General features: G+C 39.4%; 1 protein-coding gene across 4 annotated transcripts in view; it reads left to right on the plus strand.

The window, feature by feature from the left end:
- The window catches only part of CCDC88A (coiled-coil domain containing 88A), a 79584-nt gene that overhangs the window by 22936 nt on the left and 39664 nt on the right, over window positions 1-16984 (plus strand). For all 4 annotated transcript variants that reach the window (XM_079968381.1, XM_079968378.1, XM_079968379.1 and 1 more), the window contains exons 4-13: window positions 53-122; window positions 708-766; window positions 1254-1337; window positions 2322-2462; window positions 3628-3797; window positions 10171-10252; window positions 11213-11371; window positions 13201-13347; window positions 14334-14478; window positions 15274-15458. In XM_079968381.1, coding sequence (XP_079824507.1) covers window positions 53-122; window positions 708-766; window positions 1254-1337; window positions 2322-2462; window positions 3628-3797; window positions 10171-10252; window positions 11213-11371; window positions 13201-13347; window positions 14334-14478; window positions 15274-15458 — 1242 coding nt within the window. The remainder of the gene's footprint in view (window positions 1-52; window positions 123-707; window positions 767-1253; window positions 1338-2321; window positions 2463-3627; window positions 3798-10170; window positions 10253-11212; window positions 11372-13200; window positions 13348-14333; window positions 14479-15273; window positions 15459-16984) is intronic.

The following is a 16984-nucleotide window of genomic DNA, read 5'->3' on the forward strand; positions in this document are numbered from 1 at the left end:
GTGTGGTCATCCTTCGCACAGCTCTTGTAAATCTTTACATTCATTTCTATAGGAGACATTGCAACAATTGATTATGATGCCTTTGCCAAACATCTTGATAATTGGCAAAAATCCCTTTTCAGGTAAGTAGTATATTCAGTTTAAAACAGACATTCAGTGTTAAGTTTATTATTAAATATTTAGAACTCAACATTTGCATCAAATTTTCAGGTGTTCAAAGGGGTTCCCATTCATTATCATATTTATGATAACCCTGTAAGGTAAATCAGTATTAACATAGGGGGAGACTAAGGATGAAAGGCAGTAGCTTGCCTAAGACTGTCTAGTGAGTTCATAACAGGCAAGTTTAGAACTGAGAATTTCCTGATTCTTGACTTTGCTTACAAGGGATTGCATTACCACCCCATGCCCTAAGGGTCTTCATCAAACTCATAGTGGCAGTGGTAGCACACTTCTGCATGGAAGAGATCCATCCACATGTATCTTTACCTGGATGACCTGTACAAAGAGCCCTTCAACACATAAAATCAAACTAGCCACCCTAAGTGATCATGGGTTCCTAGTGAAAAGGGTACTTATTCTTTTCAGGAAGAGTATAGCACCTAGGAGTGCTAGTCCTAGCCAAAAAGTAAAAAATAGTGTTGGTAGCGTACAAATAATGATTATCTAAAGATGTACACAGTGTGCTGTTTTTCTGATATTTTCAGAACAAGGCACTGAAGAAGTAAAAAAGCTGCTTCTACTCCTCCTTGGATGTGCAGTTCAGGTGAGCTCTCAATTATACAACCGCTCGTGATATTCACTTAAAGGTAGCAAGCTGCTTTATACCGAGTCAGAGTACTGGTTCAACCAAACAGGCAGAGGTTCTCTAGAGTGTTCAGACAGAAATCTTCTCCATTCCTTCTGGATATGTGACAGCAATTGAAACTAAGACTTTCTGCATGCAGAAAGAGGGGGAAATGCTGTTGTGCCCAGGTCCTGTAGTTTAACCAAGAATGGAAGCAAAAGCTTTTGAATTCCTCCAACCACATGGAGGAAGGAAAAGAGGGAAGTGTGTGAATCTAGGAGGAGGCTAGACTTGTTCACATAGTTTAGTATGATATCTGAATGTAACTGTTGTGTCTAGGTACTCAGTTATTGTTAATGAGACCTTTAGATATTTCAGTATGCCTAACAGATAACATTTTAGGTCTTCTTGAGCTATTATGTTTAGCCAATTGTAATCTTAATTTTGGTTAATATCTGTGTTTTAGTGTCAGAAGAAAGAAGAATTCATTGAAAGAATCCAAAGTTTAGACTTTGATATAAGAGCTGCTGTTGCTGCCCATATACAAGAGGTATTATCTGGTTTTCTACTATTAAAATCTTATCTATATATGGATTTTGGAGGCAGCCTTCCATCTTGATTATTTTTTATTCAGAAGAATATAAATTATAGTTACTACAGATTATGAAGCCAATATGCTATACAGAACACACTGTAAATCTCTGTAAAATTAGAAAAAATACATTTAAAATGTTTCTGAAACAAGTCTTTCTCATCTTTTAATACTAAGTACCTACCCAGGTAACAACTTTAATCACAATGAATGAATGCAAGACATGACATTTCAGTAATTTTAGGGAAGGGAGATTCAAACCAACTGATGAATTTGAGAGTTTATCTGTATTGTGATTTTAAAAAAGAGTGTGAACAAGGGTGTGCACAAGATAAGAGCCAAAAAGTCTTGGGAGAAGAAGTTCATGAGTCAATTTTAGTTTCAACTTTAAAAAGCCATAAAGGTGGTATGCTAGAAAGGTACATGACTGCTAAGAGTATTCAGATATGGTTTAAAGAGATGTTATTGTTGTTGGTACCTGTATTTTAACTACCACTAGTCCTTAATAGCAGTTGAGGAATTTTTCATTTTAAAAATAAAATGGAGTAGATTTGTTTCATTTGATTTATAGATGGCTTAATATTAAAAAAATCTCTAAGTGGTTTACAGTAATTTTACTTCTAAACAGAGATGGTTTTAATGTGCTAAATAAAATTATTTAAAAATAAGATACGCTGCTAAGGCTGTAATCAATATCTTCATTCTTGAAGGATGAGCCAAGTGAAACTATTCCCAAATCACTGGATTTTTCTTGGACTAAGTGGTACGGATTTCAGAATGTTCCTTAAAATGTACTTAAGGTTATGAATCTTTGTTTCTTAAAGCTGACATGGACTTCAAATCTTTTGCTCCACATTAGGTTACATTCTGTTAGCACATCTTTTCATAGTCTTATCATTGAAACAGCACAGTTTTCACTTTATTGTTATTTATCATATGCAGGTAACTCATAATCAGGAAAATGTGTTTGATCTCCAGTGGATGGATGACAGTGCTCTGTCACATGACTGTATTGAGTCTCTCCTAAAAAATATGGCATTGCATTTAAAAAGGCTTATAGATGAGCGAGATGAGCATTCTGAGGTATGTGTCGTACTAGTTTTCCCCTTCTGCTAATGGATTTTTAGTTCTTAAAGAAGTGTGTTAATTAGAAAAAAGCCTGGGAGTATAACTGCTCAACTATTTGCAAATACTGAAATTTGATAGATTTGTATATTTTGTTGATGTGTAGGTACACGTGGCCGCTTTCAGTGGTTATGTTTTTAATATTACACTTCTTTAAAAACAACAGCCAGCTTTTGCCTTAGTGCTGAAAATAGCTGGTAGCTAAAAGCAACAATTGACCTGTTTGCACATCACATTAAACCATAGCTTAAAACAAACTATGGCTTTAAGTGAATGAACAGAGTGCTGATGCACTCCTGAGAAGTTCATGTAGCACTCTTCCCATGCTCTTACTGCTGCCATTAGACTACAGAAATACGATTTTTAATTGTCTTCTCAGTTCTCTAAACTGAGTGGTATTGGCAGATGAGCATCTTGGCCTTGAAAAATAAGGGTTAAATTCACACACACCTACTTATGGACTCAGACGCAAGAATACTGAAAATCAGTTATCTAGTGTCATGGACTGGCTCGATGCAGAGGAGTAGTGGGAGCACCAGCTGGGGAACTCCTTAAGGAACCCCCAGGGAAGAAGGCTCGGGTCCAGGGGATTGGTGGTGGGACGGTGATGAATGGTCAGAGGGGAGAAGGAGCAGACTGGGAGAAGAAGAAGGAGGTCTTAGCAGCAGGAGAGGTGACAGGGTTTAGTGAACAGGAGGAATCTGGCAGAGAGCAGAGGGTGGCCAAGAGGCAGAGTGGAGACAGGCTGCTGAAGAATCCAGGGAGTCTCCCCCTCCTGCTGCATCCAACTGCTCTCCTTGAAGTCACAGAGAAATGAAACAGGCAGAACAGAGAGTGGGTGTGTGCAGGCACAGCCTGAGCTTGCATGGGAAAGACACTGGGGAGGAGGAGTCCTAGTGGACACTGGGAAGGCGGGGACCTTCAGTCCTTGCAACTGCTTCATTGGGGCAAGACTTAGAAAGAGTTACTGAGACCAGTAGGCGTGAGCTGTAGTTTGTTTCCTTAAATAAAAATTTGACTGCCCTGGCCTCGGGTGACACCCCCCCCCCCCATTGCTGACCTATACCTAGCTCCTGCCCTGACATGCTTATGTGGTAATCAAATATTTCATGTTGTATCTTAGACTATCATAGAACTCTCTGAAGAACGAGACTCTCTTCATTTTCTACCTCATGCATCAGCAGCACAATCACCTTGTGGATCTCCAGGCATGAAGCGCACTGAAAGTAGGCAGCACTTATCAGTGGAACTAGCAGATGCCAAAGCAAAGATCAGAAGGCTTAGACAAGAGCTGTAAGTACACTGTGAAGAGTGCTAGGCGGTAATGAGAAACTGTGGGCCCTTGGGGAAGTAATGTAGAAATAGCCTTTTTTAGCTTGAAGTTTTATATTATTAATATCTGTATTATATATGCTGCTGTAGTTGTGTATCAGACTTGTATGGTTATATGTGGTTAGTTAACAGTTCATGCCTATTTTCAGTTCATATAGTTGGTAAGATGGAAAATAATGCTTAAAGTATCTTACATTCTTATAAGCACTTCCAAATTCACATTCTGTCTTATCTCAGTTACAATACTCCTAGGGTCAGGGTGTTTGAGTTGAACTTTCAAGTAAACAAGTGTAGATTTTGAATGATAAGTCACTTGGTGACTTCAATATGACTTCCAGTTATATGAATGTAGAACTGCAGCATAATTCTGTTGTGCTTACGCAGAGAAATATAAGCATTTTTGCAATTTGGCTCCTCTTTTTTCCAATGGTGTATTGGTGGTTTTGCAGGAATGAATTTCTGGATGAGTTCAGTATTTTTATAAAAAGATACGCAAGCACTTTGCACACATATTCAGGCTTGCAATCATTTTTCTTTTCTGAAGGTCAGAATCAAAAGTTCCTTAGTCTTTTGGTGATGGCTTGTGAAGTGGTGTGAAGTACAGGCTTTTCTGCGTAGATTTGGGGAAAGCATTGGAACCTGAGTTTGTTGCAGGATGTGGTCCCTATGTTTATATATCCCTGTTGTGCTGTCTTTTGTTGTGGGTAAATAACTTTTAAATTAAGGGAGTATCTCTAAGCAAGGACAGGCTTACCACTCAAAGGTCATAGAATTGTAGAATCACAGAGATGGAAGAGACCCAGAGGGTCATCTATTCCAACCCCCTGTAAAGGCTCTTTTGAGAGATTTTGGACTGGACTGGACTAGAGAACACTGGACCTTTGGAGTTATGCTAAATGGCTACCAATTTAACAGCCTTATCCCAAAAGGTTAAGAGTAAATGTTAGCTGACAAATTTGTAAGAAGTTGTTGTTGGTGGTGGTGGTGTTTTTAAGTTGGCATTTGGTCTGTCATTCCCCTTCCTCTTCCATAGGGGAAGAATTTGACAATCCTGACCATCTGTGTGGCCTTAAAACATTTCTTGAATAAAAGAATACAAGACTGCTCTGAACTGGAGCTCACTTTTTAAAAAATTACCTAAAGGGGTGGTAGTTGGAGGCAGAAAATGTCCAGGAACAGTGGTATAGAAAAACAAGAATTTAGGGCAGCACAGCTCTGGTACTTTTGTTACAGCAGGATGACAGCACCATCCTTGCCATGGTTGACAGCTGATCCTAATAAATTAGTTATTCTACTGTCTCTGCTGCTTTTGGGGATTTGTAATGAAGCGACAAAGCTGCCTGCACTTCTAGATTTTCCTTGGAGGTGTGTGTGGACTTTTTGGTTTATGGCTAATGAAGGCTGTTATGAAGAGTGCCTACACTTTAAAATTTACCCCATCCCACTGACTTTGAAATCTACTGCCAGAAGCCACTATCTAAGTCTATTATACCAAATTCTAGGGTATTTCCGCCAACCTTTATCAGCTAGAATTTTCAAGGGTCTAACTTGGAACTAGTCACCTCCTTTCTTCCAGACATTGAATACTTATCGGTGACTGACAATGAAGTAAGCCTTCTAAGTAAGATTAATCTTTGGATATTATACACTCAATTCTGAATCTGCAAACAAATCGGTTTTGTGTCAGTTTTCCTAAGTAAAGGATTTATTTGCAAAATATGTGGCAAATGCACGATAGCTGGCAGAAGGTGACAGCCCCTGGTGGGGTCAGCTTAGGTTAATGAAGTTGTTTTGCACTCAGCAACAGTTGTACTGGATGGCTATAAATTTGTTTGCCATTACCATGCCACAAAAATAACCTTATTTTTGGTTTTTAAAAATCCGTAAAAACAAGTGTTATCATCACATCCCTCAAATCAGGGTGTTGTGTTAGAAGAAATTTCTGCTTATTCTATCAGCTTTAACCTAAGTTGCCCAACAGCTGTTCTATAATTGTCTGGCCTTCTATTTAACTTTCTGATGTGTGCCATATGGTGCTGGGAACTTTGCCATTTGAATAATGGGAGGGTGTGCCTTTATGCCAGTGCCTGAGGTCAGCTCGATGACACCCCACTCAGTTGGGCTATTAACAGTGTGTCCCCTTTGAGTGGTATGCCTTCTGAGCTTTCTGGAATCCAGCCACATGCATGTGTGTTCACTTGCTTTGTCTCATACACTGGGCTGCTTGACAACTATGATGCTGCTCCCAAATGATAAGAGTTCTATCCTGCCATTCATTGAACAGGCTATAGCATGTATATTGAGTTTTCCAAGACAATAACACTCAAATCTGAGAGTTAGTGTTGAATTGCCATTGTAGGAACTGCAGACCAGTGTTTTGAATCGTAGCCCAGCCATGAACTCTGTGAATGGCCTTAATAGACCCATATGAAATCTCAGTTATTCATCCCCATAATTGTGTGCGAGAAGTGATTCAAACACACTATAAATTGCAAGGTTTATTATTACCTGTTACCAAGACTAATTCAACCATCTTAGAGTTTTGTTATGGAACAGAGTTGCAAAGATACTAGCAAAAGCTCAATGCATACTGGGGAACCATTTAGAGACTGAATGACTAAGAAAACAGGGTAATCCAGGGTAGAACTTCTTTCCCAACTGCCCGTCAAAAGTTGATTGTATATCAAGTACCTATCTGAAACAGTTGTGAACACATGATGTTGCTCAGATTCCATCCAATTATATTAATAACTTTAGTGACTTCACTTTGGTTGATGGTTGTGTGTTTCATCACTGATTTTGCACTGGACTGCAGCAGTGATAGTCTGGGTGAGTTCCAGTGGTTTTCATCAAATAATACAATAGAGGACAAACATAATATTGGGACATTTACAGGATAGCCTATACCTGCTAAGTATACTAAGAATGATGTAATTCTTACAAAAGAGTTTTGACTATATCTTCTAAAACTGACAGAGTTAATTGTTATCTCACTTCAACTCTCTCTCCGCCCCACAAGCATACACAAAGTAATATATTTTAGTCATCATGAGCACTGGAATATAAGAGAAACAGATCTCATTTTCTGATGTGTGGATTATTACATGTCTGTTGAAGTGAGCTTACTCAAGATATTCTGTAAACAGCTGCACTAGGAAAATTAATGCAAATTGCTGTTATTAATTTGACTGGCAGTTAATAGACTAAACAGTGCACACTGCTGCATTCTGTATAATTAAAAACAAATCATTTTATACTGTAGTTGAAGCACACAATTGGAAGTATAGACATCACTGAGAACATGTTACCACGTTTGCAGTGTGTTGGATTTATTTACAAATAAAGTTACAAATAAAATGCTAAATTTATTGATTAAGTTGTTTTTAGTAGTTAGTACGGGGGACGCGGGTGGCGCTGTGGGTAAAAGCCTCAGCGCCTAGGGCTTGCCGATCGGAAGGTCGGCGGTTCGAATCCCCACGGCGGGGTGCGCTCCCGCTGCTCGGTCCCAGCGCCTGCCAACCTAGCAGTTCGAAAGCACCTCCGGGTGCAAGTAGATAAATAGGGACCGCTTACTGGCGGGAAGGTAAACGGCGTTTCCGTGTACGGCTCTGGCTCGCCAGAGCAGCGATGTCACGCTGGCCACGTGACCCGGAAGTGTCTCCGGACAGCGCTGGCCCCTGGCCTCTTGAGTGAGATGGGCGCACCAACCCCAGAGTCTGTCAAGACTGGCCCGTACGGGCAGGGGTACCTTTACCTTTACCTTTAGTAGTTAGTACTACTGTACCCTGTAAATTACATTGCACTTAAAATTGCATATACAACAAGAAACTGATATACAGTGGTACCTCGGGTTACAGACGCTTCAGGTTACAGATTCCGCTAACCCAGAAACAGTACCTCGGGTTAAGAAATTTGCTTCAGGATGAGAACAGAAATTGTGCAGTAGTGGCGGGAGGCCCCATTAGCTAAATTGGTACCTCAGGTTAAGAACGGTTTCAGGTTAAGAATGGACCTCCAGAACCCGAAGTGTTTGTAACCCAAGGTGTTTGTAACCCGAGGTACCACTGTACTCATCTTAGGAAACTGCCTTATATCAAGTCAGAATGTTGACCCATCAAGTCAGCATAGTCTGACTAGCAGTGTCTCTAAGGTTTCAGGCAGGAAACATTTCCAGCCTACCTGGAGATGCCTGGGATTGAACATAGATATAACCTTCTGATCTATGTCCCTTCCTCTCAGAGTTCATGTTCTGGTTCCATTTACAGCTTTCTCTACTAACTGCAATAGTGTTTGCTGGTATTTTCACATCTTTGTCTCTCTTGCATTTTTCATATCTCAGTCACAGCTCTTTTAAACTCTTATATATATTATTTCAACTCCCCATCAAAGCCAGTCAGAATGCGAGTAGAGTCCTGAATAAGTTTTTCGTCTCCAATACCTGTTCCCCCCTAAAATGTGTAACACTCAGTTTCCTCAAGTTCCTGTACTGACTATTTGACCATTCTGGTCAGCACAGCCTATTTAATAAAAGGGAGCAGTGCTTTTATAACAAACAACATAACATACAATGATGGAACCTTCTCCCTATTGCATTAATTGAAAAGTCTTTTCTGAGGGATTGTGAACTGTAGTATTTGGTGAGGATTGCCAAAAATTGGGCAGAGACACCTTGGGCAAGCTGAGGGTTCCCTGATTACAATTCCAGTGCCTTTTATTGTTGTCTAGTTGATGACTGAAGGGTCTTACAGTGATTCAGCGATAAATGTTTCATAAAAAACCCCCCACATGTATGGAGATTTAAGGAGCAATTACTATAAAAACATGTTTGTGTGTATCCTTGCAAGTTATTTTTCTCAAAGTTAACCCTATGTACACGGAATCTTTTATATAATGTCAGATTTAGGCTGTGATTTTCTAATCTTCAATAATTTGGATATCTTACCTTCATTTTGATGAAGCTTGAATTAAATTTCCATTGGGCATGTAAAAATTCATAATAAACTTGGATTCTTTGTAGTATGTATAAGGATAGGAAGAGAACATTTATTTACACATCCTTGCAGAAGTAGATCAGAGGATAATAATTGACATTTTTAGCATTAGACATTGAAAATAAAGCATATATGATGTGACTGTTGACTAGGGTTTGCTTGCTTTTTAGTGAACTTTTGTAGTCCTGCTTTTTAGCAGTAGTTCAAGCTTAAGGAATTGGCAGGCGAAACTTTCCTATTTGAAAAGCAGGCAATCTGATCCATTTGATATTCCATATATGCTAGTAGGCTTTATGCAATTCTTTATTTGGTTTTAAAAAGCAGAGCTAATATCCCTTATTGCAGTGGTCCCCAATTGGTGATCCACAGACCTCAGGGGGTCCAGTGTAACCCACCCGGGGGGGGGGGGGTTCACAGAATCATAGACCATGGCCCATACCAGTCAACTGGGGAGGGGGGCTGTTGGGTTGCTGTTTTTATTTTGATTATGTATTTTGTGGTTTTATATCTTGATTTTATTCTGTGAACCACCTTGAGACCTCCAGGTATAGGAAGGTATATACATTCAATAGATTTTTTAAAATTTACACACACACACACACACACACACACACACTGTCCAAGACATCCCGTTTCACAGTGCCCAAAACCACATGAGATCGCAGGGCTCCAAAACACACATTTTTGGGCGCTGTGCTCTCTCGCAGGACTGCAGTCCGGAAGATGTGCACCATAGTTTTGCGCTGGGACATGTTGGAGGGTATGGTGGTACCATTCACATAACAAAAACTACCACAGAGATATCAACATTTTCAAAAGCAGGGGATCCTAGTTAATTGGGAACCACTGTCTTTCTTGATATGCTGTTAACTTTTGAAGAAATCTGTGATCCCCAGGTAAAGAGCAAGCCTTGGTTCATGAGAAAGATGTTAGATAAAGTGTACTCACTTAAGCTGCAAACCTACAGGGAGTACTGAAACTAAAGAAAAGTGTATTGTCAAGAAAAGTCATAGAAGCAGGGAGGGGATCTTTTTGCCTGCAGTTTTTGCTTCAGAACACCCCACACCACTCTCCCCCATCAAGTTAAAAAATGCATGTGATGTGTTGGTGGGGTTGGGAGGAAGTGACTTAGAGTGCAGAGTTAAGCACACTCCCAGCTCTTCCTTGTTCATGGTTGATGAATGCAGAAGTTGGGTTTTTTTGAAAGACAAAAAGCACCCTTCAGGGGTTATAGGCATCTGAAGTATAAATTCTGGTGTGAACTATGAAGGGGAAGTCTATTCATTTTGTTCTGTCCCTTTCTTCTTTAGCTCCTGTTTTTAATTAAATAATTTTATTTTTAGTGAGGAGAAGACAGAACAGTTACTGGATTGTAAACAAGAACTGGAACAAATTGAAGTTGAATTGAAAAGACTGCAACAAGAGGTTTGGAAATTAAAGATAACTTCTCAGGCCATTGTGCTTAGATTAAGTATATTTATTTGTGTTTATCAGTTTAATTAATTACATGTGTTGTCATGCTCTAAGCTAGGACCCTGGATTAAATAGGTTTTTGTGCTAAGGAGCTCTGGGTTCTGCCTCAAGTCCATATTTTGGTGTTTTTGGATGCAGTATTTTCCTGCTCTACTTGAGGTTCATTCAAATGTTTGGCCAATATGATATTATAAATTGTATGAACCCTGTGTTGAAAAGTGTTTCCAAAAACATGGAAGAATAAAACTGACATGTTGAAAAAACAATTGGCATTACTTTTATAATGGGTTGTTATTGATTTCATCAGACTTTAATGACAAGTCATCAAACATAACTTGATTCCTACAGTTTAATTGAGTTTAAAGCAAGCAGAGCATGTTTGTGAAACTGGTCATTGGACAACTCAGTCTCCTCAAGGGAATAATTCCTTTGAAGAGGAACATTACAGCATTGAAATTGCCTCAACACTTTTATATACATATAAGAAATAACACAGTTATCCTGGGATTAAGATAATTATTTGATTACCACCTTTTCTGTAAAACTAGCAATCGTGTTACAGTAATTGTTTCAAAATTTCAGTGAGAAGGCGAATTTCCAGCTAAATAATGAGATTATATTATTGGGGCTTCAGTTTTCCCCATAACTTTCATTGAAGTTATGCTTATTTCCATGTAAACTTGCATAGGATTGAATTGCATGCAACGCATGCAGATTTCGTACATGGATCTGAATGCATTTTGTGTTTTGCTTCTCATTGCCTTTAGTATTTTGAATAGCTTAGTGTCATTCTCCAAGCTTTAATTTTGTCATCTTGCATGAAAACTCAGTGTTGCTCACTGCAGATCTGTAATGTCAATGTTTTCATCTACAAAATAATTAATAATTAAATATGTTTGTTTTGTTTGCTAGAATATGAATTTGCTTTCAGATGCCCGTTCTGCCAGGGTGTATCGTGATGAACTTGATGCTCTCAGAGAGAAGGCAATCAGGGTTGACAAGCTTGAAAGTGAAGTCAGTCGGTATAAGGAGAGGCTACACGATATTGAATTCTACAAGGCTAGAGTAGAGGTGACTTGAAATTCAAACATTAAAAATTAAAGGTTTTATTTGTTAATAGCTTCTGAATCTGGTTGTTTTGAAGTCCTAGTTTTCACATAATGGAAAGCTATGACTAACTGCAACTTCCTAGTTTCTTTCCCTGCTTGTGTGATTTGGGAGCAAAGCGGTTTCATATGAGGGGTTGTATGCAAGCACACAAAACTTGTCCACGTCAGTCACTTAATCCTACCCTTCTGTACTGGAGGTTTGTTTGTTTGTTTTTATTGTTAGGGATTTTGGTGTTTGGATTTATTTATTTTTAAGATTTTTATTAACATTTTTCATAATACAATAAAATATAGAAAACTAATGTAGATAAAAATCAAAAACAGGGTCAGTAGCAAATCAGCCATAAGCCATATGATGTAAGTGAAGTTAACTCTTTACTAGAGAAAACAGGATCTGCTCAGGAGTGCCAGGCCTAATGTGCACAACAACTCTTTGGTAGGTCTTGCCCCTATGAGGCAATTATGGAGACTGGAGGTCCCTGCCTAAGCCTCCTCCTCTCCCTAGATCCTTCCCAAGCATCTGAGACTACACCAACGTGCCTATCTTTGCTCCTCCTGCTTCATACCTCTCCTGGACCTGGAAGACCAGGAGGGAGGGCAGTCTGTTGCAGCAAGGCGGGGAGAAACCATTGCTTTTTCACTGGCTGACTCATCTCTGCCTCTTGGCCCTCCTCCTTTCCTGCTTCTGCTTCTGATTCTGGACTTCTCTGCCACAGACTCTCCCTTCTCACTAAAGCCTGTTACCTCTTGAACTCCCAACACCACCACCTCCCAGTTTTCTCCTTTTGATTTCTCATTGTATTCCCACCACCAATCCTTGGACTCTAAGCCTCCTTCCCTCAGGGGTTCCCCAGTCGGTGCCTCCCACCATTCCTCTGCGTCCAGCTAGTCCATGACATACAGCTACAAAAAGTACATATAGAATTGGAGTCTTCTCTTAAAGATAGTTGTTAAACTTTACTATCCAGAGAATGTAGTATCTCCTCCTGGCTCTCACCTAGGATCTTTCTATCTCCTCCCATCCTCTCACCCTGGGAGACCAACATACCCAGGGTCTCTCCATCAACCATCTACCACCCCTATGAGTGTACAATCTCTGGACCCTAATAATGCCTCAAGCAAAGGACTTGGTGTTTGAATTTAGAATCTGCTTCTGTGACTTCCAAAGTGGATTCTGAATATTAATACAATTTTAGCTCAGGGGTCAGAATGATGTAGCTGTAACTGTCAGGAGGTCCTACACACGAGTAGGAGTCCAGCAGAGACACATCCCCGACTGGCATGTTCTCTCCCTCCTGGTCGTTCATTCGGGAGATTCAAAAGCTTTTTCCAACCCGAACATCACAGTGACTGATACCAAGAGGCATCAGCACACTTCAGGATCAGCAGAGTATAGGCAGTCAGCGTTCTGACTCAGTTGTGCAGCTTTTTGGCTAAACTACATTTATTTACATATACACACTCGGAGCATCGTAACTCAGCTCTTTCCTCTTCAGCATCAGACAGCAAAGAGAGAGGACAAAGGACAAAAATCCTACATCACGGAAACACAATAATAAAAACATCCTGTGTCCGTCACTTCCCAAAATGTGGAATGAAAACATACACCGTCATGTGATAAAAACAATCCCATGACTGCAACACTGGGAATGAATCCTAACAGTAACTTCATCAAACTTTTGTGTGTTAAAAGCTTAATTCAGCAAATTATCACTTTTGTTCCGTTCATGCCATTTTTATGTTCTTTGACACAGTGATCCTCAGCTTCAGTTTTCTTTCTGATTATTGTAGGAGCTAAAAGAAGATAATCAAGTACTGCTAGAAACAAAGACAATGTTGGAAGATCAGTTGGAGGGAACCCGAGCCCGTTCTGATAAACTGCACGAACTGGAAAAGGAAAACTTACAGTTAAAGGCAAAACTTCATGATATGGAAACGGTGAGCATACAACATGAGACATTAGATGTGTAGGTTTTAAAAACAGAATTATGCAGGATTAATTATTATAGGTGACATCAAGTGATACTTGCCTATTTGCTTAGTGGGACTTCCTACCTGTGTGTTCCAGATCTGCTCTGGAGAGTCCCCTAACTCTGGACTCCTGCTGCATGAGCAAAAGCCTGCTCACATGACATTGAATGTCACACTATGAATCTGCTAAGCCATGGTCTGTTAACAAACAAAGAATGTTGGCTTTATATTGAATCAGGCAGTTGGTTTGTCTAGCTTTAATACTCTCCAGAGTTTTGGACAAGAGGATTTCAAGCCTGGAGATTTCAGGGTGTTTGAAACTAGGGCCTTTTGAATGCAAAGTATGTGCTCTTCCACTTAAATATCGCCCTTCAACTAACCTCATCTTTACTAAAACAATTAAAAAAGTTATTTATGATACTATGTTGTGCTTGAAATTTTTTTATAAAAAAAATCAACCGGTTTCATTTACTTTTATTATTTGCTTGCTTGCTTTTTTCTTAAGAAACAAGGGTGTATGATATAGCATGATTTTGGTAACACACTGTATTGATATAACATTCATTAAGAAAAATAATGGTTGATTTTTAAAAATTATGTTTTCTAGGATAGCATAGCATCATAATCTTTAACATCTGATAATACGATTGTATATACAGGGGGCGACCATTTTAGATGCGTCCAATTGACACATGATTGCCAATGCACAGGTCCTTTTGTATCTGGAAGAGGGCAGAAAGTTTGGGTGGGTGGGGGGCAGGGAGTGCTTATGCACGCTCTGCCGGCATAAGTTTAAATAGGTGTTTTTTTTCACTGCTAACACGAGATCAAGATCCTTTAACATAAAAAGATTAAGTCAGTAGCATTTTGCAAAATTTTTGTTACTGAAATAGGTTTGTGCACTTTGAGAAGAACTTTTAAAAAGTTTTTTCCCCATGTAAACAATGTTTAAGGAACGTGATATGGACCGGAAGAAAATTGAGGAACTTATGGAGGAAAATATGACACTTGAAATGGCTCAGAAGCAAAGTATGGATGAATCACTGCATTTGGGCTGGGAACTTGAACAAATAAACAGATCATCCGAACTTTCTGAAGGTAGATGAAGATTTAATTCTGCGTTTTCTTATTTTCTTCTGTTTATATGGGAAATAGGCAACTGAACATTGCAAATACTCCACATGCTGTAAACAGATATTCTGTAAAAGTTCTCCTTGGATGGGCCCAAAGATGTAGCCATGTGAACAAAGTAATATGGCGCAACAATAGGTGAACCATAGGTGTAGTTTGGTGAGTGTTTGGGCTGGGATAGCTAAATATATAATACAGTGGTACCTCAGGTTACATACACTTCAGGTTACATACGCTTCAGGTTTCAGACTCCGGTAACCCAGAAATAGTGCTTCAGGTTAAGACCTTTGCTTCAGGGTGAGAACAGAAATCATGCTCTGGCGGCGCGGCAACAGCAGGAGGCCCCATTAGCTAAAGTGGTGCTTCAGGTTAAGAACAGTTTCAGGTTAAGAACGGACCTCCGGAATGAATTAAGTACTTAACCCGAGGTACCACTGTAGTTTAAGGGAGGTTGCTGGTTGGATTCACATGTAACTCCAAGCCAGAGTTAAAACACACAAAGGTTTGTAAGCCAGCAACACACCATCATGTCACATCATGTTTTGTTGACAGTAGACAAATGATCATTAAATTATGGCTTAGTCATATGGGAGAACTATTATGTCTTCAGCGGTGTGTGGCAGCATATTGATCAAGTAGGGAGTGGTGTGGTTCGCTTCAGCATGGTTCCAAGGGTGCAGTGTCAATTGTATATAAGAAATACCTACAGATAATGGATGGGAAACGTAAGTCATTTCCATTTTTTTAAAAACAAACCCACAGCGCCACGAAAGTCACTTGGTCATGAAGTGAATGAACTGACTTCAAGTAGGTTACTGAAACTAGAAATGGAAAACCAAAGTTTGCTAAAGACGGTGGAAGAGTTGCAAAATGCAGTGGGATCTGCAGAAGGCAGCAGTTCAAAAATGCTGAAAATGGAAAAGGAAAACCAAAGACTAAGTAAAAAGGTACCATTTTTATTGTATTTTTAAAATAGGAAGAAGGTAAATCCTAGCAGGTTCGAATCCTAGAAAGTTCGAATCCCTGCGGCGGGGTGTGCTCCCGCTGCTCGGTCCCAGCGCCTGCCAACCTAGCAGTTCGAAAGCACCTCCGGGTGCAAGTAGATAAATAGGGACCGCTTACCAGCGGGAAGGTAAACGGCGTTTCCGTGTGCGGCTCTGGCTCGCCAGAGCAGCGATGTCACGCTGGCCACGTGACCCGGAAGTGTCTCCGGACAGCGCTGGCCCCTGGCCTCTTAAGTGAGATGGGCGCACAACCCCAGAGTCTGTCAAGACCGGCCCGTACGGGCAGGGGTACCTTTACCTTTACCTAAATCCTAGCAAATAATTAAAAAATGGAGATTCTAAAAACATCTTAGACTGTTAAAGTTTCTGTAAGCTTTCTGTCATGAACTTCATTGTAGGTTCCCTGTCTTAAGTCTCGTTTCAAATAAATGTTTTGTTTAATATTATCTGTGTATGTTTAGCCAGAGGATTTACTTAGTTTGACAAGCATTTTCTGAAATAAAGTAGCTCTTACTGGTTTACCTTTTTTTGGTATACTTTTTCAAAATTATATATATTGAATATGTGGCCTATTTATTAGTTAGACATTTTCTGCCCTGTTTCAGGTAACTTTTCTCAAAATTGGAACAGGGCAGAAAAAAATATGAAGAAACACAGTTGACAAATGCCGTTTAATACATAATAAAGAAAACAAAAATTCTGCTTTGTTCTAAGCCCATCTTTTTAAATTTTGTGGTGTTATGCTACCTAGAAATATTTCATCCAAGTATAACGGTATTTTGCTGTAACTGTATATTAATATTTTGGTGGGTTACATACACACTCTTAAGTTTCCCTTGGCAAACCAGGCTTCTAAACAGCAACCACTTTTGAAGGCACAGTTTGGATTCAAAGCACACCTGCAAATAGCATAAAAGGGGCTGGTTATCAGTGCCAATCAGCAGATCAGGAGGCTTCCATTTTTTATTAACTGCAGTTGTTTGTTTTATCTATACCCAACAAAGAATGATTAATCCTAACAATGGTTTAGTTGAAACAAGCCATCTTCAGTCCTTGAGTTATGAATCTGTCTTGTTTCAACAAATTGTAGTTAAGATTAACCTACAGTAGAGCTGGGATGTAACGCTAAACTCTGGCTAATCAAAAAACAGATGTGAAAGCTGCTGATCTGCACTTCACAGCCACACTGGTGGAGGAGAATGTGGAAGCCCAAGGCTTGCTGCAGTTTATCTCTGTCAAAATAATGATTTATTATTATATTTAAAGTGTTTTTGACTCTAATACAAATAACTGTTTTAATAATTTTATTATTATATTTAAAGTGTTTTTGACTCTAATACAAATAACTGTTTTAATCCACAAGATGTTCAATGTATTTTAACACTCTTTTACAAAATGCAGTATAAATTCTTGTTCAGAACAATAAGCTACATAATAGAAGCTACATAAATTTTCAGAAATCAAGGTGT

This window comes from Podarcis cretensis (assembly GCF_951804945.1).
Source record: "Podarcis cretensis genome assembly, chromosome: 3".
Classification (NCBI taxonomy): domain Eukaryota; kingdom Metazoa; phylum Chordata; class Lepidosauria; order Squamata; family Lacertidae; genus Podarcis; species Podarcis cretensis.